General features: G+C 35.6%; 4 protein-coding genes and 1 long non-coding RNA gene across 10 annotated transcripts; 2 read left to right on the plus strand and 3 right to left on the minus strand.

The window, feature by feature from the left end:
• Positions 1–372: 372 nt before the first annotated feature.
• Positions 373–2,496, minus strand: LOC105283036 (mitochondrial enolase superfamily member 1). Of its 3 annotated transcripts, none has more exons than XR_894620.3 (4): positions 2,170–2,496; positions 1,649–1,979; positions 1,034–1,586; positions 373–871 (listed from the first exon to the last, which is right to left on the minus strand). XR_894620.3 is itself a non-coding variant. In XM_011345482.3 (3 exons), the coding sequence occupies exons 2-3, from the start codon at positions 1,050–1,052 to the stop codon at positions 447–449; spliced, it is 444 nt and encodes a 147-aa protein (XP_011343784.1). In that variant the 5' UTR covers positions 1,053–1,979; positions 2,170–2,468; the 3' UTR covers positions 373–446. The 3 variants fall into 3 exon arrangements, 1 of the variants encoding a protein (XP_011343784.1); XR_894621.3 differs by having other exon boundaries at positions 1,034–1,781; positions 1,864–1,979; positions 2,170–2,468; XM_011345482.3 differs by having other exon boundaries at positions 1,034–1,979; positions 2,170–2,468.
• A 138-nt stretch (positions 2,497–2,634) lies between these two features.
• On the plus strand, positions 2,635–9,750 carry LOC105283039 (p21-activated protein kinase-interacting protein 1-like). 2 transcript variants are annotated; one of them, XM_026975116.1, is made up of 5 exons: positions 2,635–2,820; positions 3,076–3,193; positions 3,637–3,830; positions 8,042–8,204; positions 8,288–9,750. In XM_026975116.1, the coding sequence occupies exons 1-5, from the start codon at positions 2,746–2,748 to the stop codon at positions 9,538–9,540; spliced, it is 1,803 nt and encodes a 600-aa protein (XP_026830917.1). In that variant the 5' UTR covers positions 2,635–2,745; the 3' UTR covers positions 9,541–9,750. The 2 variants fall into 2 exon arrangements, with proteins under 2 accessions (XP_026830917.1, XP_011343791.1); XM_011345489.3 differs by lacking the exons at positions 2,635–2,820; positions 3,076–3,193; positions 3,637–3,830 and adding an exon at positions 7,177–7,520.
• On the minus strand, positions 4,036–7,011 carry LOC105283040 (mitochondrial enolase superfamily member 1). The gene is made up of 6 exons (XM_026975117.1): positions 6,300–7,011; positions 5,907–6,012; positions 5,698–5,813; positions 5,480–5,634; positions 4,809–5,392; positions 4,036–4,646 (listed from the first exon to the last, which is right to left on the minus strand). The coding sequence occupies exons 1-6, from the start codon at positions 6,381–6,383 to the stop codon at positions 4,273–4,275; spliced, it is 1,419 nt and encodes a 472-aa protein (XP_026830918.1). The 5' UTR covers positions 6,384–7,011; the 3' UTR covers positions 4,036–4,272.
• On the minus strand, positions 9,539–24,491 carry LOC105283037 (neprilysin-4). Of its 3 annotated transcripts, XM_011345484.2 has the most exons (17): positions 23,167–24,491; positions 21,138–21,211; positions 16,381–16,448; positions 15,996–16,174; positions 15,607–15,852; positions 14,850–15,055; positions 14,252–14,428; positions 13,876–13,974; positions 13,459–13,603; positions 12,578–12,792; positions 12,001–12,177; positions 11,768–11,930; positions 11,602–11,650; positions 11,058–11,125; positions 10,786–10,922; positions 10,518–10,682; positions 9,539–9,986 (listed from the first exon to the last, which is right to left on the minus strand). In XM_011345484.2, exons 2-17 carry the CDS (start codon positions 21,147–21,149, stop codon positions 9,810–9,812), a joined length of 2,283 nt encoding a protein of 760 aa, XP_011343786.1. In that variant the 5' UTR covers positions 21,150–21,211; positions 23,167–24,491; the 3' UTR covers positions 9,539–9,809. The 3 variants fall into 3 exon arrangements, with proteins under 3 accessions (XP_011343786.1, XP_011343785.1, XP_011343788.1); XM_011345483.3 differs by lacking the exons at positions 21,138–21,211; positions 23,167–24,491 and adding an exon at positions 18,847–19,455; XM_011345486.3 differs by lacking the exons at positions 16,381–16,448; positions 23,167–24,491 and having other exon boundaries at positions 21,138–21,193.
• On the plus strand, positions 21,218–23,804 carry LOC109611223. Its single transcript, XR_003407457.1, has 2 exons — positions 21,218–22,499; positions 22,561–23,804. It is a non-coding gene; the product is annotated as an uncharacterized LOC109611223 (long non-coding RNA).
• Positions 24,492–24,622: the final 131 nt, after the last annotated feature.

Raw genomic sequence — 24,622 nt, forward strand, 5'->3', positions numbered from 1 at the left:
AAAATTTAAGATTTCCTCTCAGCTCAACTGCCACTCGTATATGTTACACACATTTATTAATTTATCACATGCTCACATCTATTATATAACACAAAAATATACATATAGAGATATATATATATATATATATATACATATATATATATATATATATACTACATATAAATATATGTACAGTTTATATATTTTAAATTAAAAAGTAATGCAATCAAGCAATTGTGTGATTTATATAAATTCCTCCTTTATTATCCTTTATTCCGTGTACTATCAGTAATGCATGAAAATCATAATTTTTTTCTGAACATCTAAATAAAACTTTTATGCAACAATTTCTAAAAACAAGGTTGATAAGTATGGAAATAAAAATGCATATAGAGTTATACTTGTAACGATTTATTTTTCGAAATCTTATTGCAAATTTTCGGTGAAATACAGTTAGAATTTTCTCATTTTATTTTTTCTTCAGTTTCCTGCGTTTCCTCTTTCTTTTCTCTTTCTGTTTGTTTGTTTTCACTTTTCCGTGTAGGAAAACCGCGACGACATTTCCGTTCTCCCTTTTCTTCCTGCTGCTTTTTACGCTGGAAATACGTTGGGAACCCTAGATGAAACAAATGTCGCCACCGACTACCAGATGGATAAGACCATCTCTCAATAACTTTCTGTTTAAACATAGTCGAATATCCAGGTAACGTAGGTGGCATGTAACGACCGTTTATAATGTGCACAGGATTTACAAAATATCCGTGTTTATAATCTATAAATTCTATTAAACGATTCTGAGTGGACTGACTTAAGCAAATAAAATCCCACATTTGCAGGTGTTGAGCCATCTCGCACAAGCCTAATCCACCAGTATGCGGGCATATTGGTGCTATAAATCAAAGAGAGATGAGATTTTCATATTAATATTTTGTTAAATGTATAATTTTGTTAAATCAAACTCACAAATTCCAAATTCCAAATTTGTACTATCGATCGATCATGTACTATCTGTCGAAATGAAAATTAATTATTATCGATATCATATACTCACTCTCATTCTTCTTCGCCATAAAGTATGCAGCTAAGGCATCATTAATTGCAAGCCTTGCCAAACTAATTTTTAGGAAATTAAATGTATGCTTTTCTAGAACTTGCTTGATCTCGACGCAATTTCCGTACGTTTCACCACCAGCCAGTGTAATGCCCTTTAACTTCTCAAACTCTTTATTATCGTATCCTACGACATCGTCCGGATGTAGCGCTTCTTCTACCCAAAAAGGTTTATATTTCTGTAGATTTTCCAAAACAATTCCTATGGACTCTATATGGTCGGAAAGAGCAATTTGATTCGCGTCTAAGATTAAATCTCTTTTCTTCCAGCCTATCAACTCGCGTGTCTGTGTGCAAAGCTAACTTGAACAACTTCAAGTTTTACGTAATTTCTACAGGTATCTTTGATCTTCTGATTTGAATATTTTACTGATCCAACGTTAGATATATACGCGGGATATCCGTCTCTTTTTAGCATCTTCTCATATTCTTCCTCGTACTTTTCATTCTCCCTTAGCATTTTTATCGCTTCCTCCTCGGTTATAAAATCGGTACTGGAAAAGAACTCTGCTGGAGAAATCTATTCAATATTATCGAGACAAAAATGTGATTTTACTTGGAAAAACTGTATTTCAAGTTTATATTGGAGACGAGTTGTTCAGGAGTCATATCTGTAAGAAGCTTCCAGACGGGCTTGTTTTCGATGCGTGCCCACAGGTCCCACAATGCGTTTCCAACAGCTGCTTTGGCTAAACACGCAACACCTCTTTCGACCTCCATCTGGGATACGCAAAGATATATATACGCATATAAATTTTTATTATACAATACCGATTTTACTCCCGAGTCGTTTATTATTGTTTTCCAGAACCTTCCAAAATCACTATAAATCTCTTTTGTTGATTCTTTTATTAATAATTTTGATATAAATTGGCATGCTTGCACCACTGGAAAAAGGTGTTAGAATCTCTTTTAATTGTAATTTTAAATAACAAGTATAGTTATTAATAACGATGATAAGCAATATTTGTTCTATTTACTCCCATTTTAATAGCAGAACCTTGCCTGGAATAGGCGGCGTTCAGCTAAGACTCTCGCCAGCTGCGAATGTGTCAATTATATAATGTATATACGTACCACCGCATCGTCGAATCCAATATCTTTTAGCGACGAAGGAAATCTTATATCCTTCACATCGACAGATATAATTTTTGCATCTATCATTTTTCTGTGTTGAACACTTGAACGCAATTATCTGAATACTTGTCCAACTATGGCGACGATAATAATAGAGAAATACTGACTGAAATATTTTGATCCTTGTTTTCGATCCTTCTGATGTTTTCGAAGCGTCAACGACTACAGATCTATATATAAACATCGCAGACCAAATATTTCGGTTTATGTAATACATATAATATAAATAAGACTTTAATATAAGTAAAAATGTTTTCGAGTTTCGTCAGTTTTATTATAAGATATTACATATCATGACAGATGAATAAATTTTAGTCTTTTTACATTTTTATCTGCACATAAGAGTTGACGTTGACACCGTTTATCATAATGTGTCTCTAAGCAATTAAACCCGTCCCTGACGATGACGTATCATGACGTGTATATATGCAGGTTGAGAGATGATACTCCAGTAATTTGGATTCTGTGATACGTGTTACGTGTTACGTTTACATCAGTTATTTTACGTAAATTTTAATGGCTATACAAGGAAGAAATTGCATTTTTTGCAAAATTATACGGAACGAGGAGCCTGGAGAAAAAATATACGAGGTATGAAAAGTTAACCTTAAAGGTGCCTTTCTGACAGCTGAGAAAAAAAAATTGTTAAACGACTGTTGAGAGAAGTATCAATGCAATTTTAGATACTTCATTTAATTTATTCATGTTAGATACGATTATTATTATTGCATAAAAGTAAACTCTGCGCATTCCTACATTCAATGTATTGACAGCACTGTGCTATCATAGTACTATTTTAATAATGTTTCAGATATAAAACAATTAATTATTTTTATTATATTATAGGATGATGACGTTACATGCATTAAGGATATTAATCCAGCGTCAACGCATCATTATTTAATATTGCCAAACAAACATATACGCAATGCAAAAGTACTTGAGCCTCAAGATTCTGAACTCTGTAAGTTTTATACGTATGTAACATGTTTTACATATTCATTTACAACTGGATTTGTAACAACTGGCTTCTCCGGCCAGTAGCCACGGTGTAGTTTTCTCTCACTTTCATTTTCTCCACTTTGAGACCAAAAAGTAACTCAAACTTGGAAGCCAAATCTATCAAGTATGTCCAATCATCTTTTTGATATATTGATTTATGAACATTAATGTTTAATATTTATTATTAATGATATATCCATACATGCTGATTGATGATTTTTATCAAATCAAATAACTGTGTCACTTGGTAGAACAGTTAATAGAGTTTGGCACAGCATTTATTTTGACTCCCTTTTGTTTGTCTCTACGAGCTATAACAGTTAATAATGTGTAAATCAAAGTAGTATCAAATTTGAAAATTGTCAGATAATATCGTACTATTTTGCAATTGTATCTGGATTTCAGTTGACAAGATTGTTGCTACAGTAGACGCAATCTCGGAAAGATTGGGTCTCGATCCTGCATCGATACGAACAGGATTTCATTGGCCACCATTTAATACGATTGATCATTTGCATCTACATGTTATTTCACCAATAGAAAATATGAACATGATGAAGAAAATGATGTTTAACCCTAATTCTTACTGGTTTGTGAGTGTAAGTAGATTTATTCAATATAAATCACCTCTCAACTCTCTGTTGTATCGTTATCTCTTCTCTTTTGCAGACAGACTATGTCAAATCTCGTCTGGAAAATTAATGGAAAATTATAAATAATGTTTGTAAGGATGCGATTATCTAATTAGCTATCTGGTATCGTTTTTCTTAATAACAAGAAATGAAATAATAATTTTATCTAATAGCTTGCACATGATGATGGACTATTATTCAATAACTGTACAAATAATAATATTTATTGTAAGATCTATTAGATTGATCAGAAACAGATCCTAAATTAAGAAATGATTGTTACATGATTGTTTTCGTATTAGATAGTAAACAATGTAGATACATTTGACAACTCTTGTTAAAACAAATATATTGCTTTCATGCACATTATTTTTACGAAAACGAATTTTATATAGGTTCATTTATTTATTTAATTTGTTTCATCTTTTTTTTCATCCGTTTGTTTTTCTTCTTTTTTTTCTGTTAGTGAAGTTTCAACTCGTTTAATTTTCTTCATCTTCTTTTGCATCATTAAATCTTGGAATCGTTGAGACGAGTTACTAGTTGAATAAATAAAGTCCTGAATGGACTCTTGTTTTAGTTCAGTCGAATATCCAGGAGCCATAGGCACTTGGTACACGCCGTGTGATGCTTCGTTAGGATATCGAAAGTGCTCATGCTGTTGATCTACATATTCTATCATGCGATTTTCATCGGTCTGACTTAAGCAAATGTAGTCCCATATCTGAAGGTGTAGAATCATCTCAGACAGGCCTACTCCACCGGTATGCGGGCAAACTGGTACTATAGAGGAAAGAATTTTTCATATTATTTCATATTATACATATACATTTCGTTTAGCTGAGCGTACGTTTCGTATAAATTGATCTGAATTTCAGAAAACTTTCTGAAAACTTGTCCTCCAAGATAACAAAAGTCAGTGATCATTCATCATTGTAAACTTACCTCCTGCCTTTTCTGCCATAAAGTACACAGCTAGGAGCTCGTTAACCCCGCCGATCCTCGCTGCATCGACTTGACAAAAGTCCATCCCGTTACATTTCAGGAATTGCTTGAACACAATGCGATTTGCGCACATTTCGCCACTAGCTATTCCGATATCGTGAGTTTTCAACTTCTTTCGTATCTCGGCGTGTCCCAAAGCGTCATCGGGAGACGTCGGTTCCTCTATCCAGAAAGGAGAATATTTCGCTAACATTTCCATCCAAGTTATCGCTTCATCCACATCCCAAACTTGATTCGCATCTAGCATCAGTTTGTTCTCGTAGCCTATGACTTCCCGTACTATTTTGCACCTTCTCATATCGTCCGCCAGATTCCTCCCTACTTTCAATTTGAAACCTTTGAAACCGTCTTGAACGGATTTTCTACAAAGTTCTTCAACTTTTTCGTCGGTATAGCCCAACCATCCGGCCTGAGTTGTGTACGCCGGATATCCCGTTTGCCGAATCGTCTCTTCAAGTTCCTTTTTACGCGGCTCGTTTTGTTTCAGCTTGCCTTTCACGTACTCCTCAGTCACCGTGTCTCTACTGCATAGAAATATATATATGTATATCCATTCGAAATTTCCTCTTTCCAGCGCTTAGAAAACACTTTATAAAACAGTTTTTGTTTACATGTATCTGAAATCCATGGTCGAGACAAGTTCGTCCGGTGTCATGTCTACCAGAAGCTTCCATACAGGTTTATCTTCGATACGTGCCCACAGGTCCCACAATGCGTTTACGATGGCTGCCGTAGCTAGGTGCACGACACCTTTCTCGGGTCCAATCTAAAATTCATTCCAATTACAAAATTCTTTATCTTTTGTTTCGTGCATATCGTTTTACATTACCCATCTCAACTGCGAATCGCTTGTTAACTTTCTCCAGAAGATTCCAAAGCCACTATAAATTTTTGTTGTAGTATGGCCTTTTACTAACGGGAACAGGGAGTGACATGCTTCCGCCACTACGAGAAATTATTATGTAATGTAAACAGAGAAAAGAAGGAGCATATTGTTTACAATATATATTTGCAATATAAATGCAATAAATAATATACCAATTTCATTTCCTCTCCCTAGAGTAAACGTAAGACCATATCCTTTATAACGTTGTTGGTTAGTTTTGAGCACTACGTACGTACAGGAATAATCAGGATCAGGATGCTGTTGTAAACGACAATTAGTAATGTTGTTATAATATATAATAATTGATTTATAAATAAAACTTGAAAAGAGCTATACAAATAAAGCTATTATCAAAACGAGTTTTATCATTAAGTAAGATAATAATGATAAATTAGTACACAATTAGTACACGGGGTATTATTTCATTCGGTATTATAAAAGTTCAATTTCTTCAAAACCAGCACCGATTTAATTTGCATTTCTTATTATATTTAGTATTCTATTATTAATTTAATATTACTAATTAAGTAATAACAGATACATACCATTGCATCACTTCCATCTTTTTTCTCTGATGTGGGAAATCTTATATCCCACACTTCCATGTCGGTAATTATTAAGTTTATCATCGTCGTGAATTATTCGCACTATACTTGTATGTACAATAATGCGGCAATAACAATGCGATAACTGTCTCGAGTCTGAACGACATCTGCGAACCGTCTCCCCGCGCTGCGCTACGCGCGTTTAAACCGTTTGTCTTATCTCACACAAATATTTGCTCAGGAACGTTATCAACTACACTGATACAAGTACATCTGTCTGCAGATAATTAAAAGAACTTATATACAGAGATAATTTAACACACATATAATATAACAAACTCGAGCAAGAATAGAAAATATATATGATTGCAGATTTGAAAATTAAACGGATATGCAGTTAACTATTGAGCCTATAATAATAGATTGGCAGCGGATTAATCGTGAAAGTCGAATAGATTTTGTGTGAATTAGAAATTTTGTGATTAATCTGTTTCTAAACTACGTTCGAAATTTTGATCACTTACTCTGATGATATTATAGTATATTATATTATCTATCTGCAATTTTTAGTTAAATCTATTTATTTTTCATACGTTTCCAACTTTCCAAATTCCAACTTTCAAAATCTCTTTTGTTTATGATTGCTACCAATTTGTTAGATTTTATATTAAAGTTTACTCGAAATTCGATTTTTAATACAGTTTGTCATCATGTTTCTTTTTATTAAAATTCAATTCGCTATAAATCATACACATATTTACAAAATGAAGGAAATTAAAAACAAAAATTTTTCATATTTTAATTTGATTAACTAATTAAAATGTTTATAATTTTATACAAAAATTTAATTCGAATAATTAGTTTTGTTCCCCCAGGATAATTTAATGACAAAACCAAAAGTAGGGAGTCGTATGGCACAGAATGATTCCTACGTTACTGAACGTACAAAGTTCCAGAAGCTTCGTAAATCGTAACGTGGCGTGACAGTCTGTTCTCTGACGAACGGATTTTATGACTTTACTGGGTTTCACGTTCACCACCTTTCGCGCTCTCACGTTTCACGCCGCGCGGTGTATACACGTGCGAGAATTTATCGCATTAATAGTAATAAAATAAAGAAACAAAATGCAGTTAGATTCGAGATTGCAGGATCCGTTTGAAATCATCGTTGGAACATATGAGCAATATCTCCTCGGGTATAAAGTGATCAATATCGTAAATGTAAGTTAATTTCGCCGCATCGTATGTACAGGTTATGTTTCATTGTTGATTATTTCACGGTTTTAAGATCGGTTTTACCGTTGCAATTGTTGAAACTCTGCACTGATTGCACAAAAATTTAAATATGAAAAAAGACTACGGTAAACATTCTTCGAATAGTTTATCAAGGCACGTTTATAAACGTTTCCACAATTGACACACATGCTATTAATTTGTCATTACGTTTTCAAGATCATTTATTAACAATATTTGCACAAAAGGCTGTTAGATTTGTTCTCAAAATATTATTTCTTGCTCTCATACGCTAATATGTCTGAAATAAGTACAATATTTGAATTACAATGTGATTATAAATATACAATATACAATATTAAATAATTCAAAATATGCCACACATCGATATTAGTTTCTCAAAAAAGGAAAAGAGACAAATTTTCCATTTTAATATACTTTTTTTTTAGTTCTTTCTTTCATTTAGTTTTACTAGTTAAATTAATTTTAAGAAATTTCCTTATCTTCAGGAATATAAAATGGAAAAGAGTTTTGCGACACATAGCCATTCCGCGAGCATACGCAGTGTTTCCAGTAGTAAATATTACTTAGCTTCTGCTGGAGCTGATGAGACAGTATGCCTGTACGACATGCGTCATAGGAGAGAGTGTGGCAAATTGATACATCATAACGGTACGTAAAATGTTTCCACACTCGTGACAAATGAATTCACGCTCGATCTGATATTTCAATAGAAATGAATTTTCTCTTTACAGATACTATTAATTGCATTGCGTTCACTCCGGAGAACTCGCATCTGTTTACGTGTAGTAACGATGGCAGTATAGCTGCCATTCGTTGCGGCAATTGGCAGACCGAGAAACACTGGCCGAAAGCACATAAAGGTTCGGCTGTCAACGCCTTGGCTATTCATCCAACAGGAAAGTTGGCATTGTCCACTGGAGCTGACGGTGTGCTGAGAACGTGGAATCTGATTAAAGGCAGGCAAGCTTATGCTATTAACTTAGTACCAAAATTGAAGTTTGACGCAAGGTACGTCACGATTATCAAATGGAGTCCAAACGGCGAGAAATATCTATTAGGTGTCAATCTCAAGATATATTTGTATTCGGTGGAATCGGCGGGGATAGAAAAAGAAATTAAATTCGATTCCAAAGTGATTTGCGCGGAATTCTTAAAAGACAACTTGATCGCGGTCGGTCTCGAAAACGGGCAAATCAAGTTTTGTGATCTCAAAGCGGCTCAGATAATGGACACAACGGCACATGACATGAGAGTGAAATGTATCGCGCATACGAACGATTTGTTGGTTAGTGCATCCAGCTCTGGAGAAATCAAACTTTGGAGATACAACAAGCATGGTTTGAATATCCTGCAAACCGTTAATTGTGGCGCCAGGATCACTTGCCTTTCTTTGGCACAAGCTTGCCGGAATCTAACGCAAGAGACAGAAGTCAAGTTAGAGGAAGAGAACGAAGTAAGAAAGGAGAGCAAGCTCAGACTGAAGCAACAAGTCATTGTTGACTATGCCGATGACTGGGAAGTTACAGATTCCCAGACAAAGGCGTCAAAAAGCAAACGTAAAAAGAAGAGAGCTAGAATAGAAGATGCTTCTTCAGACGCTAATATTCAGCATGTAAAGAAGAAACCTTTCGAAACGAAAGATTTAAAAAAGACTGCCCCTTCAAAGAAGAAAAGAGACAGATCGTCAGACATTGCAGAGGTTGCTAAACCTCAGAAAAAGAAGAAGGTGTCTAAAGTAAGCGAGACAAATTTTAATAAGAAGCGAAAAGAAGCCGATTGTGCTTTACAAGTCGCTTTGCCAGTAAAGAAGATTAACAAGATCGAAGAACCATCTGTCCCTCGTAAGAAGCATAAAATAAAATTGACAGACGGCGAAGATGCTCCATCTAGAAAAATAAAGAAGAAAGTTGATGCAGAAAAAAGTACAGTTACAGTGGTATCAAAGAAGAAAAAGAGAAGGATAACGAAAACAAAGACAAATTAGGATCCAATATTTAATTATCCAATTTAAAGAACTTTATAAAAGTTATTATTTTCTTGTTTCGTGTGATATTTACACCTAACAAACCTAAGACTAAAAATAGAGTGCCTAAGTGTACTGAATTACTCGCTTAGTCCCGTGATTGTAAATCAATCTATTTACAATTTCCGAGATTTATCACTGCATGAATGCGCCTGAAATTACACGCTCCAATAAGATAACAGTCTCTGGCGCTATCGCGTTTGCATCACTCGGAACAATGCGGAAAGCATCTACCACAAAATACACTTGTGCGATGGATTCATTCGACTACCGATAGGACACTTCCACGCTTTCGCAAATTCCAAGTTGTTCGACAGCGCACCGATCACTCGAAAACGGTTCGGCGCGTGAACATCCGCTATTATTTTCGTCTTTAACGCTCCGTAGGTGTAGTTGCCGCACCAAACCTGTAAAGAAATTGTAAATGACGACTGTCGGCATTTATGCACCGAATTTACATTCTCATGACGCAATCTGTACATAGATCTTTACAAATAAACTTTTATTTATCTGACAAAAAACACCCGTCTAAGAAAGCTTCCATTAATCTCTAGATCTATGTAAAACTTGTTACGATATCAATTTTCGGTTTGGCAAACATGTTATTTATGTTATTTATTCCCAAATTCGTATCTTTTTAATAGATACAGGAAGATAAATACCTATTTATCTTCCAGGCGGAGGGTTTGTCAGATTACTAGCTTTTATGTACATTCCAATTAATGTAATCTTTTTTCACAAGCGAATATTTTACAAACTACTTTCTCTTTCAAATTGTCCTATGCATAGGTTCCTTGATGTTTTCTTAACTAAATGTTCGACGTTGGGTACCCCAGTGGGAAGTTAAAACTAAATAACTATTTGGCTATTGTCTTCGTATTCGTCTTTTCATGAAATATTAAAGGTCTGATTGTTTCTGACAAAAGATTATATCTTACCTGGGCAAAACCCAAGAAAAATAATTGCTCATTGCTATAGTCAACAAGACCAGGCAGAGCTTGCTGGTACGGGTCACGCGCGATCAGTCTCTGATACGCCCTATAAGCTTGTCTAATGCCGCCATTGTCAGCGATATTTTCACTCTGGGTATTGATACCGTTTACCTAAAAATCGACGAGCAGTTGAGTAAACGAGAAACGCCTTGACTGATTTTTTTTTCGGTACTCCCACCGAACAATGAACTCTTTCACCATCTTCGATGCTCACCGTGAAATTATCGCCTAACTCTGGCAAATGATAACTACCATACTGCCTGATCATGCACTCTACTTCCTCATGATAATGCTGTAATGTCTTGTTGCTCCACCATTGTCGGAGATTGCCGTTCTCGTCGTACCTGCGGCCTGACACAGAAAGGTCGTGCGTAATTTTAAATAATTTTTCTGCATATGTATTTTTAGGATTGAACAGGAAGAAGATAGATGACTGCGATTGATATTAAGCAACAAACATTTTATATTGCATCGTCTATCACGCACCTTGGTCGTCGAAACCATGCGTAAACTCGTGACCCATCATTGCACCCATAGCGCCGTAATTGATAGACCTGTACATTTGAATGATTAAAATTGCTTAATAGCTTACATTAACGGCAATTTTAGATTTGTTTTTTAGAGAGTTTTATTTTATTTTTGTGAGTTTATACTTGTTTGAGAATATATGTAAAATTCTATCCTCTGTGTGTGTGTGTGTGTGTGTGTGTGTGTGTGTGTATCTACGTGTATGTATGTACGTTGATTAAAACCTGTAAATTGTTAAGCATAAAATCTATAGTATTTTTTCGACGAAGGATGAACAATAAGATACTATCCACATTTAGTGTCAAGGCTAATGAGATATGGCTAGCGCCTTGAAATTTTGGGTGATCATAACTGAAATGTCAAATGTGCAACCGTTACGTATGATGCAACCGCTGATCAAATGTTTTAAAATCACTTTCATCAGAGCCTGGATAGATAAAATATGAGTTCATGTATAATAATCCTGTGTATAATATTATAAATTTATTTATAATTTACGTACTCTAATCCATTGCCATAAAATGGGGGCTGCAGGATACCAGCTGGAAAAGCTAAGATCACATTTTGTTTTAAATTTTCTGCTTCATAATTCGGATAATTAAATCAGTATCTGAAAGAATGATTACAGACTATCATAACTAGGATTAGTTATGAAATTAGGTACTTACTGACTGAATTTAATGTGGCACTATAAAATGCGTTTACTGTCGTGCCTGACGATATCCATCTGCTTCGGTCGGGCTCCTCGCGCAGTTTGTTCAAATTCTTCCTCATCGCCACGTCAATCAATTGCATGAAAGTTGCGAATAATTTTTTCTCAATAATCTCCGCCTAAACAAATTCGAAATTGTAGTTTGCAATAGGATTAAAAGTATGTACAAGCAATGTTTCGAATATTTACTCCTTCATAATATCTGTCCATCTCTTCTGCACTCGTTATCCAATCGGGAAAACCAACGAACGGTCTCATCGCGGATAATTTTTTATGGGTACGAGCTTTCGTATCAACGTCCATCCAGTCCAACTCTGTAACCATCTCGTCGAACGCTGTCCTAATATCCAATAACATCTTCAATGCCTATTGATAAAAATGTAAATGTCAGTAATCAATTGTTATAAAATATGCTATTCTTTTACATTTTACACTTATTCATTTATCAATTGTTTAACATTAGTAATTAATTAATCAACTTTTAATTTGACATTGTCCTTTCTTCTTACATTTAAAATTTCATTCAACTCTTTTATTACATTGCTACTATAATTTGCTAAATATTTCACAAATATTATATTCGACTCGATATTTACATTGTACTATTGAAATTAGAAAATACTCTTGCAAAACGAGATTCGACTTCTTCATTATTTCATGTGTTTAATTGATTGTTTAAATTTACGTTAAAGAAAGAATTCAGTAATCAGTTGAACGCAAATTTCATTATATAAATAATAATTATTACATATAATCATGCGCAAACCTTTTCTTGCGCCTGTTCGTTGAAATGTTTCCGCGCATAAACGTTGCTCAGCGCCATGCCGAAATTTGCATTGGCATTCGTAGCACATTCCTTCCAGCGCGGTGTCTTCTCCTTCAATCCGAAGACCTTCTGTAAGAACTCGAAAGCAAGGTCGCGAAACCTTTGCAACGTTAGCGGGGCGACGTACGAGTATACACCCCACCATACGAATCGGACTGAAAAAAATCGGCAAGGCATAATATAATAATATTATCGTACAGATAACAAAAAGAGAAGCAGTTGCATTAATGACTTGTAGCTTTTAGCAGATATCAAGTGGACGTACGCGAAACGTACGTATGCAAAGCAAACATCGGAAGCACCGATAGCTCTCGACCTCCGTGGCCCCATTTGCTCTCATCTTTTCTCCATGTCTTTTCTATCTCCCGGGCGGGTTACTTCGCACTCGATAGCGATACCACGGGTCGCGATTATTGACGTCAACAATCTATCCGGTATCACGGCTTCTAAGCGTCTTCATTTTCCAATATTTTAATGTTTCATAATTAGATTGAAAAAGCTCTCCTCCATTACGAAATATTTTTAATTAAAGTGCTAATGTAGTAGGTATAACAAAATATATAATTCTCTTCCTCATTTCTATCTATTTAAAATGCAAAAATGATCCAGACGATGTAATGACGATGAAATGATTATTGGAAAAGCTTATATGATCGCGTTGTGGTGTACGAATGCAAAGAAGGGGCTTCCGCGTTATGAACGTATAGGATTCTTTTGCATAACGAACACGAGTAGTCCTGATAGAGATAAGAGCAACGAAATGCGATGTAATTTGCGTAGATTACGAGTGCCGAGTGGCAAATAGCGGAGATTAGACATACCTATTGTGATAGATGGTGTAACAGACAGCAGCACTGGTAGTTCTTGTAGATATCGCAGATCCGTTAGAATAACTCGATCTACAGCCGGATTTATCGTAACATTCGTGTCCTCGAATATGGCTTCCATATACGTCGTCCAATTCCACTGTAATAATATTTCACAGATATAATCAGGCGTGTAATTTAGAAACAATGTTTATCTTTTAAGTTATTGACAACTTTACTTCAGCTTACATATGCTTACATACCTATGCTTGTGTACGTGTGTATAAGGAGTAATAATAAAATCATGATAAAACTTACGAAATCAAAATATCAAGTTTACACTTAAAAAGAACAGCAATGATTTTCGTGATAATTTAACAATGATTGTTACTTTTTAAACTTGCATTAAATAGAGAATCGATGCTATCATACCTCTTGCGCATGCAGATCGGTGAGCTGTTGCAGTTCATCAATTGTTACGTCATGAAGGAGATGGTCTGGGCTGCGACGTTCCTCATCTGTCTGCATAATCTAATTGTAAAAGAATTTCAAGCAATTAAATATATTCCTGAAACGGTGACTTTTATTGGCAGTTGCCAAATAATGCAGAGTAATAAAAATAGTCGTTTAACATTCAAGTCGATTATTCAATCGAACTGATTGACCCGTGGTAATCTTTTAACAAGATTTTTATAAAAAATGTTTAATAAAAAACTTGGGGCATTTAGCGAAATTCGAAACGTGAAATTAAAAATTAATCTATTAAGCAAAATCTATTACGGTTTAGACAAGCGTAAAGCATTTTTACCTTGGCGATTTTGGTACTGAATTCTAAAATATCGTTAGCGTAATTGGCACTCGTGTTACCAGCTCCCGCGGTTTCGACCATGGATTTTATGTACTTCCTATACTCTTTCAATTCCGACTGAAATCGTGATGAATCCAATAAGTAATGCTCATTAAATATCGGAGTTACTTGCTCCATCTAAAAATATTTCATTTGCTTTATTATTTGCTTTATTATTTGCTTTATTATTTGTTGGAACATTATTGTAAACAAATAGACTCCATTTTATATATCGTATCGCTCATGATAAGAAATTCTACTAAATTGAATGACTCAATATTAGAAAGACGTAATTCCAAGAATTTACTATTTTTCCTTTTTTGCTAGAAAAATTTCACAAAGATCTTGGAATAAAAATTAAAAAAAATATTTTGCAAAATGCTATAGCTTTATATGCTTTCGATTTTCATATAGAAGAAAAGTGTTTTGTGTGTATTTCCGAATAAAATAGTTTCTTCATTTTTTAGAAAAATAACTTTCTGGATAATCATTGGATATCCTATTATATGTATTTTATCTTGATTAAAATTTCTAACATAAAATCTCTTAATATTCTTACCATTATTCGATTCCTTGTGGTGTTTTTAATGTCCTCGCTGATATAAAAATGAACAAAAAGATTGAGACCCAGCATCCTACGTGCTGTACCTACTATTCTCGATATATCAAAAGAAAATATTTTGCCTGGCATCGGTGGATCCTTCGGTAAATTTAGCTTATCGAATATTTCATAAATGGGTTCTAGTCCCAAGGCCTCGACACTCGCTGCAATTTGATAATAAATGGACTAGAAATATTTTCTATTTGAGACTACGAGATAATAAGATAAATGTTTCCAAGTCTAGTATAAATTGCGTAACATATCATATTTTCTACGAAGTTTACTATATAGTAATTACTCAGAAAGACTTAACAATCAAGCAATCTAGTAATATTATCTAGTAATTTCTATTTAAATCACTTGTTTTTCCAACATCGCCAATTTATAATCGCAAACGTACAGCTCTGTACAGCAACCGTATTGCTTACAAGTACGAGTTCCGGTTACTTCTTCACGTGATAATAGAATCATCGATTTGCCTTTATTACGCCACGATAATGATACATCGCAATAGACGTGTTGTTAAGTTAACTTAGCCTTTCGAATTTACACTTATATAAATGTTCCGCGTATTCCATCTCTGTGCACGAAAAAGCGACAATTAATGAATAATTTATCGTCAATGGAGGTGAATTATTAGAAATACGATTTAATTGTTAATTCACGACTTGATATGAAGTTTTTTAAATTCGATAAATTTATCTTTATTACTTACCCGCATCCATGCAGATCCTATAAAAAGCTCTCGCCATTTTCACCTGCTCGAGATCGGTTTCTGCATCCGATTCCTCGAGTAATAGTCTTAGATTCTCCAAAAGTTCCTCTCTGACCAGGCTTAGCTGATCCGAAAAACCTTGGCTTTGAGGAATGGGATTCTTGTTGATCCATCCTCCACAAGCAAAGTTGTAAAAATCTTCGCAGGGATTCACGGATCTATCCATCGCGTCTATCACACGTGCCGCTATAATACAGTAAACAATAATTAGCCTTGATGAATTCGCAGTACGCTTTAGAATTCTGAATCTATAAACCCATGCAAAATACACATTGAATTATCATTGAATATGGACTTATTGTTAGTTAAAATAAAAAATTACAACATACCTGTCTTGATGCATTCCTCGCTTTGACACAACTCTCGGTGTTGGTCCCTCCGGAAAATTGCGATTTGCAGAGTCAATGCTGCAACAAGAGCGATGACGGTTACCACCAACAGTACGACGAGAATCACGAGCCTCATTTTTTTGCTACTCGACGCCTTTTCATCCCTTTGATTGTAATTCCTGTCGAAAGATAACGGAAAAATTCAAGTAATAATGACCACAATTTATCTATATAAACGTAACAATCAATCTGTGATAAACAGATAACATAATTGACAACATTATTTCCAAGCTACTTTAAACTTTTAAATTTGGGAATAAACTCGTAAATTAGCTATGGAATGAAAACCATTATTAATTCGTTGACAAAAGAAGATACTAATTACCACGAGACACTAGAATTTGTTTTTGTGTTTTCCACAATGTCTCTCTCATTATCTTCCGGGTCGTTTACCTGGAAAAAAGAAACAACCGTTATACCATATTATTTACGACAGTTATACCGTATTATTCTTTTTTTCTTTATCTTTTATCATATTTGTGATGACGTGAGCGCACGTTCATTACAGAATATAATTGCAATAGTAAATTGCGTTTAACCAAGCAACTGATTTTCCGCGTGCGATGTGCAGACACATTAGCGCGTGTCTGACAACGTTCTCATTACGCGCGCTTTGATCAATCGAATCAACGGACTATGCGCGTGAGTACACTCCGACCGACGCGTTTTTTTTCTCTTCTTCTCTGTCTATCATGTAAATCATACGGAATTGCGCAATCCTCTATTCGCTATTTCAATTTGCTTTACTTTGCTGGAATAGAGAACAAAAGAAATATTTTCTAAGATGTTTTGCGCGTGCAGAATACACACAAAAGAAGAGGTAATAATTCTTTATGCTTATTGTATGTAATTGGAATATATTAATTCGTATCCCTCTTATCATATAACTGTCAATTAAATTCTTAATAGCGGTAAGTAATGGTTGTAAAATTATACGTTCATTGATTATTATTCTTGTACATTCAATTATCTTTGCGTGAATCGTAGAATCGGATACACGAAAAATCGCAGAGACTAGGAAAAAGACATCGTGAAAATGATACTCCGTTCACGTCAATAACCAGACACATCTCTTACATTAGTAGTACCACTCCCAAGCAATTGTCATTGATCTCATCATTTATTTCCGATTATACGTCTTCGCGGCTCGATGATTGGCATCCGTTCAACGCAGTCAGATTTTATTCTTGCGATTCAAGCCATTAGCGTTAAATTAAGTACACGCGCGAAGCGACACATGAAACCGCTCCATGTATGTGATATCATTATAGTATCTATCTGAACATTGGAGCAGTACTTTTTTATTCCGATATTTTATCTACTCAGATACCGATTGTGAAATAAAAGGTAATTATATCATACTTTATCCATAAGACCAACAGATGTTTTTAATTTTCAGCTCCCATTATACGCACGATTGATTTATTAGTGTTTACTTTCTTGATCAATCCGATCGGCTGCGAATCGACGTGATGGGCCTTTGCCTAATCTTTATTAGTCATCTCGCTCTCATGGCATCGCGATATTCCAGTAGTGCAGTATTTATTTATCATCAGCGTTTCTCTCAGCTCATTACGCACGAGACGAATCTGACGTTATCGAAAGCGTTGACTTTGCTATCGCAACGCGGCACGCGAGTGATTTTATCGTTCAGTCTCCATATCATACGCCGCATATTTTTCTGTCGTGCCTCGATTAAATCGACATATAAGAAATTTGCAATGCAGATGCACGTAACGCAGATTACGAATTTTACGAATTCTTTAATAAATATAGAATTGACTTTTTCTACTTAGTTGTTGCTATTAATAAAACTTTTACGACATAACATATCTTTGCTATGATTCTTCAAATGGAATACAAGGTACCGACGTAGAATACTTTACAGCATACTAAGAATTGTCATCATCGATGAAATAATTTCACAATCTTTCTTTTACCATCAAGAAGAGGTAGGTTTCCCCTTCATTATTATGTTTTTTATTAATGCTAATGTTTTTGGCGTAAAATTAGCCGGGTATGAAGAAATTACCTATACGCATCACGTAATTTCTTGCCGACCTTCGCTGTCGCGAATAATCGCATTGTACGCGGCGCGGGCGGAACGAATAATTATCTTCTCGAGATGAAATAACCATATCCTCCCGTAAGCATTTTTCATTCTCGTGCGATTTCATTAGAAAATTGAGCAGTCCGGATAATAAATAAATTAATAGAACAATCTGGAATTTTGTTTTATGTATCTCATGTATGTATGTGCTATATTGCCAAAATAAACGGCTCAACTTAGAAATCTGGCTGAAGTAGTGGTACTTCACTCGCTGTCGTCTCAAGAATTTCCGTCGTCGAGAGAGACTCGGATGAGGTTTTCACGAGACCCCTTACACTCGTAATCTGTTCTCAGACGAAGAGGCAAACGTGGCGTTTCACGTGGCGGAAAAAATATACACGTAACGGATATACGTCGCGACGAATGTTTCATTTGCTCGTAGTTTTACTGAGCCGCGCGTATTCACACATGGGGGTACATCCGATACGTTTTACCGGCTTACTATTTTCAAAGATTTTTCACGTATATCCACTTTTGCTAAATTGTTCTTAGTGTTTGAAAGATCGCAGCGAGTCCGTGGACACCTAAAAAGGCACGACAGCGAATGACAGCGTACGCTGTTTCGATTCGACGGATAATGGCGAATCTAACAAGCGGTGAGATTATTCTCTTCAACTATCACCGGCAAAATGTTGCAATTGCCGCAAAATGTAGGTTGAGGGAAGGTTATCCGCAGGCTACCTTCGAAACAGAAACCAACACTCGGAGTCTGCACGAAGCCTGTGCATCGCATCCTGCTGTTTTGCTCTCCCCGCAAGTGGAACGCCTCAATATGAGCCATTGAGAGGATCCCATTTCAACGACGCTACGCGTATGTGGGGAGTCGTAAGTGTCGTCGGGCTGTTGATGCTCAAAACCCATTATCGCGCTATTACTTGATAATACAATTACAGCAGCAGAAGGTGGTCACTGACTTCTGGCTGGCTGAGTGACTGAGGCGATTCTCACGAGCCGTCTTTTCTTTCGTTCCTTTTGTCGCGAGCTTGTTTATTTCTCTGTACAGATTTAATAGTTTCTCCATAGTTGGAAGAATGTCTACAAATGACGAAAGAGATAGTGCCAACGTGACTTTATAGATTGCTATAAAACTTAATTATATTTCACTTGTTATATAATATTAAGAAATATAATATACTCGATAATTCTGAATCACAAACATTGCTTTACTTAACGGTTTCCTCGGAGAGAATTTGTGGAACAAAAGCCAGAACGGACGTGATCTTGATATTGATTCAAACCTCCCGAGTGATTCTTAACTTGCCTTCTAGTGAATCCGCGTACGCTCCACTTCCTTCGCCCACTTCTCTTAGAGAAACAATCGGTTCTGTGATGATCTCGTTAGAATATGGGGTCAACGTGTGTGACCCATATCGTAGATAGCGTGAAGACTAGGATTAGATAAAATGAGCGGAACAAGAAAAAGAAATGCGGTCATTCGTGTATAAAGAAATGTTGATAAGATGAAATTAATTCAAACATTGCAAAAGCTCGAAAGTATTAGAACCGTAGCTTAGTTTTAAATTCTACCGGTGTGCTTTCCAGCTTCTTTCATCATTCGTAGACATTTCCAATTGGAAGAACTATTAAATTTAGAAAAATACGTAAACTGCGAAGTTGCGCCACGAAAGGAAGGAATCAATATTTATCACGAATGACTAACTATCTGCGTCGAATTGAGCGTGATATATATCTGATGTTAGTAACTGGTTTTACTTTAATCTTTCTCTGTCAAGCAAAAGAAACAGAATCGGTTTCTACAATGTTCGACTGTTTTCTAGCAAGGTACAATCGAACACGGTAGAACTTGCTCTTTTCTCTTAATTGATTTTGATTAAAGAAACCAGTTAAAATAAGTATACGAATAAAGCCATACAACGTAAATTAAATAATAATTGGAAAATATAGGATAAGCATGCATTAAAACAAGTTTGCATACAATTACTCCAGTATTTTGCTTCATGAGTTTTATTCGTGACATTAACATTGGCGCGGAATAGATGGTCTTATTTTACGCATCGTATAGGATGGTAAGTCAAGGTTGCGGGTGCGTACATGTCTTACGTTTTATGCAGATGAGCGCACATGGTGCGTAAAACAAGACGTGTAAACGTATGTCGATAGCAAAGTGCGACAAAGACGGAATATAATAACCAAAAAGATACTTGCAAACTATCAATTCAATTCGGTAATCGGATGATAGAACCATAAATCAATTGAACACTAGCAACGAACATAAATATTTCAACATTCATCGTCATTACGATATTAACGTGCAGGATAATTAGAATTAATTTAAATAAATCACGATATACGATTATGTTGACTTCTTCATGCACGCGAGATAAATGTAAAATAAGATCATTACACAATCGTTATACAAGGTATGTACGATTTGCATCAAATTTCGAGAACATGCTCTTCAATCTGAGCTCGACTTTATTTCGTTTCGTATTTCTTATTCATATTTTGTGCAAGGAAAAAATTAAGTTTTTATTATTATAAATAATTCAAAATAATTATTTTCTCAAATAAAATTTGTGACGAGACAAAGTGTTCAATTAGATAAACATTATTTATTTAAGATTTACTAATCAAAATCTTTTTCTTTTTCTTATTAATAATTTATTTAACTTATTCAACATTATACTTTTTCACTTATATATTGCGGTAATAAAATTCTTATCAAATACACACGCAAATAAAAAAACCTGGATAATAATATTTTTACTTATGCGGTCGATTATGCATAATTAAAGAATTATATATACTATGAATTCAATAATGGCCACAGAAATTATAAATTTTGGCAGGAGGAAAAGCCACCTCCAAATTGATTAAACAATAGGCAGCCAAATTTGAAATTTGACATTCGAGAGAATTTTATTTCAGTCGTCTTCAACATCGTTCCCATATTCTGTGAGCGGATGATAGACATACATGATAGACGTGCGGGCGCGAAAAGAAGCACTCACCTTGTATCTCATTTTCGCGTCTCTTTCGCCGTCTCGTCCTTCCTCACAGCTCGCGCACCTCTCAATCGACGTGTCTGCGAAAGGACGAGATGAATTAGTATTAAAAATGTCCCTGTGTCTCGATACAAATGCGACGGCGGGCGGTGAATCAGCTGCTTTGCATTCAATAAGGGAACGTATGCGCGCAAGCGATATTACTTTTTTTTCTCTCTTCTCTTTGCGATTCCTTTGTGATCGCGCGAGTCTACCCTCTGGGGAAGACGACATTGCAACGCTGTTGTCCGTTCGCGGACACCTTCCTTTTATCGAGTTTTACTCTTCAATTTTCATTCTCGACAGTCGTACACAGTCTTGAGAAACGTGATATCGTTCAGAAGATAAGGCATTAACTCCGTTCTTTCTCCGTTAGTATCTAATTGTTTCTATATGAAATTTAATTTCAGAATTTAACACCAAAATTTTCCATAAAAATTTGGAAAGTTGGGAAGAAGAAACGAATGAACGCGTAACGAATCGCGCGCGCGCGCGCTACCTAATGGCTCGATTGTTTGTTAAAACGCTTTCATTTCTACAGGGGTAATCTCGTGCACACATGCGTATCTATCTTCTGCATTCATAATTTTATAAGTGATTTCTTCTTATAGAGCAGTACTGATCAACTAAATGATCAAAATATAAAAAAATCTATTTAAATTTTTGTCTCCTTGCTATTAAGAAAAGATTTTTAACGAGAGAGGATGCTTGGCTAACAGATTAGCCGCGCGGAAAAGCGCGTATCCGTCTAATCAGCGATTTGCTCCCTTTTGTGCCGTGAAATCACGTCGTGAAATCGCGGGATCGTTATTAAATCGGATGCATCCCGGCGAATCGACGAAAGCGCACAGCACGCGCAGTCACTCTCGCTCAGGATCGGTGCTGTGCAATTACGCGCTGTTTATTTATCGAGTTTAAACGATCCCTTTTACGACGCATTTAAGTCCTCGTTCATCGCCGTATTTATTTAATTTACCATCCGCAAACTGTCATACTGGAGCACCCTGTCGCGTCTCTTTGATACGTATATTGAGGCAATCGCTTGCCGATCGTTTCGAATCCGACCCTGTTCTCACTCTAGCAATGCTTTCGATTTCGCGTCTAACTAATCGCATCTGCTGCCACTCCATACCACGTACGATCATTTAACAGTCTTCACGTCAATGCTAGCTAGAGACGTGATATTCAATAACGAAGTGAACTATATATACATATGCATATAGTTATCCCTATGCAACGAAATGTGTCCGTAGTTACCGTACACTCGTGGCAAATTACTGGCTGAAAATAGAGCATTAATTTGGAAAGCTTTGTTGAAATATGAAAGAAGTAAGTACTTTTCTAATATAAATAGCGTCCATTTTAAAACTCTATTCATAAATGTGTGAAGAGAGAAGCCGTGGTTAAGACATTCCCGCAGCGAGAGATCTCGATCGTATAAATTCGAAATTTAGCTCCTTTAAAGCGAGCTCTAACCGCGCGCGCTCTTCTCTGGCGTCTGGCCAGAATAAGGTAATTTAACGCTCGCAGAGGCGCTTTTGTTGAACGCACTAATTATCATGCAAATTGAGAATAGTATTATTCGTTAATCATGAATTTATTCAAATATGTAAAAGAGAGAGACACACTAGATAAATATTAATTAAATTAATTAATTTTTATAAAATAAAAATTGTTTAAAAAGCATTTAAAGCAATAAGAAGCTTAATTTACGAGCATCATCGTACAAGATTAGAGAAGTTTATATTTTGTAGTGAAACCTTTGACTCGCTATATACATAGGCACAACGTGCATGTCGAATCTTAATGTAACACGTGCATCGTTGCACGAAAAGACTTTTATATGATGAAATTTGTAAACAGAGTCTTTAATGCTCATAAAGGAGTTTAATACTTGTGTAGTAAAATTGCCGTCATAAATATTTCATTTTATTTCGATAAAAAATATTTTAGTGTAATTAATTTTCTCACGCACGTGAAATCTACAAACACTAACCTATTCGCTGTTGTCGAGCTTCTCACGGATGCATGTTAGATATCGCGCATGTGCTCCAACTGTTCACTCTTCGCACTACAAGATGTTTTTGCAACGGAAATAAACTTTATAAATCTATGCAAAAAGATGAAAATGCAAGTGCAAAGTGTTTTTTCCTTTCACAATATGCGCGCGATTGTTTCTTCTTCTTGGTGTTGCCGCAACCGTTTCACGTCATTGCTTCGCTATTTGCATAGCAGCTTCAGTCGTTCTTTCTTCCGTTTTCCCGAGGGCCGCGTGAGTTTGCGCGCACGGCTACGGCAGAGGATGCAACTCGGGGATCGTTGGTAAACTAAACTGAAGTTTCAGATGACAGAGGAGCAGCCGTAATCTTCGAATGCCCCACTATTTCCGCGCCACGATGTTTCGTCAGGGACGAATCGCATCAGGCAGTTTAGGATCTTATTATTGCCAATATAAAATAGGTGCTGTAAATCCAATTTTATCCTTGTATCTATTTAGTGCGTCAATTGAACCTATATATTACTATATATTACCTGTATACAATGTATTTCATAATTATTTAACGTTTTGTTAATGTAGTGAAAATTAGCTATAAGCTATTTGTATTTAATATTAATGATAATTACTAACTGTCGTTAATTTTCATGTATTACTTCTATATTTGTTTAAATGTTTTTTTAAACACGACTTAACCGTGGGTGCTTGACGAGGATGTACGTGCTTGCCATCGATCCCGATCGGTTGACGTCGTAGATCTTCGCGTTTTCTCGGCGGCATGTTTTTAAAGAGACGAGGGTTTTACAGTCCGTCAGCATTTGCCGCAAGGCCTCAAAGGTAGGAGGTGCACGATGTGTCGCGTTCCTGATGCCGTTCTTCTCTTCCTGCGGACGCACAACGAATTGTAATTGGCCTACGGTTAACTCTTGTGGATTAGATTATAATTTATCTTGGCCTCTTTGAGCCGACCGTGTGCTCCCTTTGTCTACCCGCGCATGGGTTGATTCGCACTATCGTGTAATCAGTAACATTTGAAGGATTTTGTAACTCAAAAGTTTGTCATCAATAAGATTCGAAACTCGATTCGGTGGACGCTTCATTGGATTCATGTACTAACGCACGGTTGAGCAATATTTTGGAAAAAAGAAAGTAAAGTAACCTGATGACGCCGCGTCTCTTGTTTTTAAAAACAGAATTATTGCAATCCGTTGCATGTATATATACGTACATACGTATGTATGTACGTGTGACCTACATCTCGAGAATATATTAACAGTGATGAGAGCGAAAGCTTCATACACGTTCACGAATTCTGAAAGATATAACATCTAGTTGCCATGATCAAGTATTTTATTAGAATCAATCTTATCTATAGAAAGTTAAATAAAATAAAAGCGATGACTCTTTATGAATATCTATATTTAGAGGGATGAAGCGAAGAGAAAGAATTTTAATA

The sequence above is a fragment of the Ooceraea biroi genome, chromosome 14, assembly GCF_003672135.1.
Source record: "Ooceraea biroi isolate clonal line C1 chromosome 14, Obir_v5.4, whole genome shotgun sequence".
Taxonomy (NCBI): Eukaryota; Metazoa; Arthropoda; class Insecta; order Hymenoptera; family Formicidae; genus Ooceraea; species Ooceraea biroi.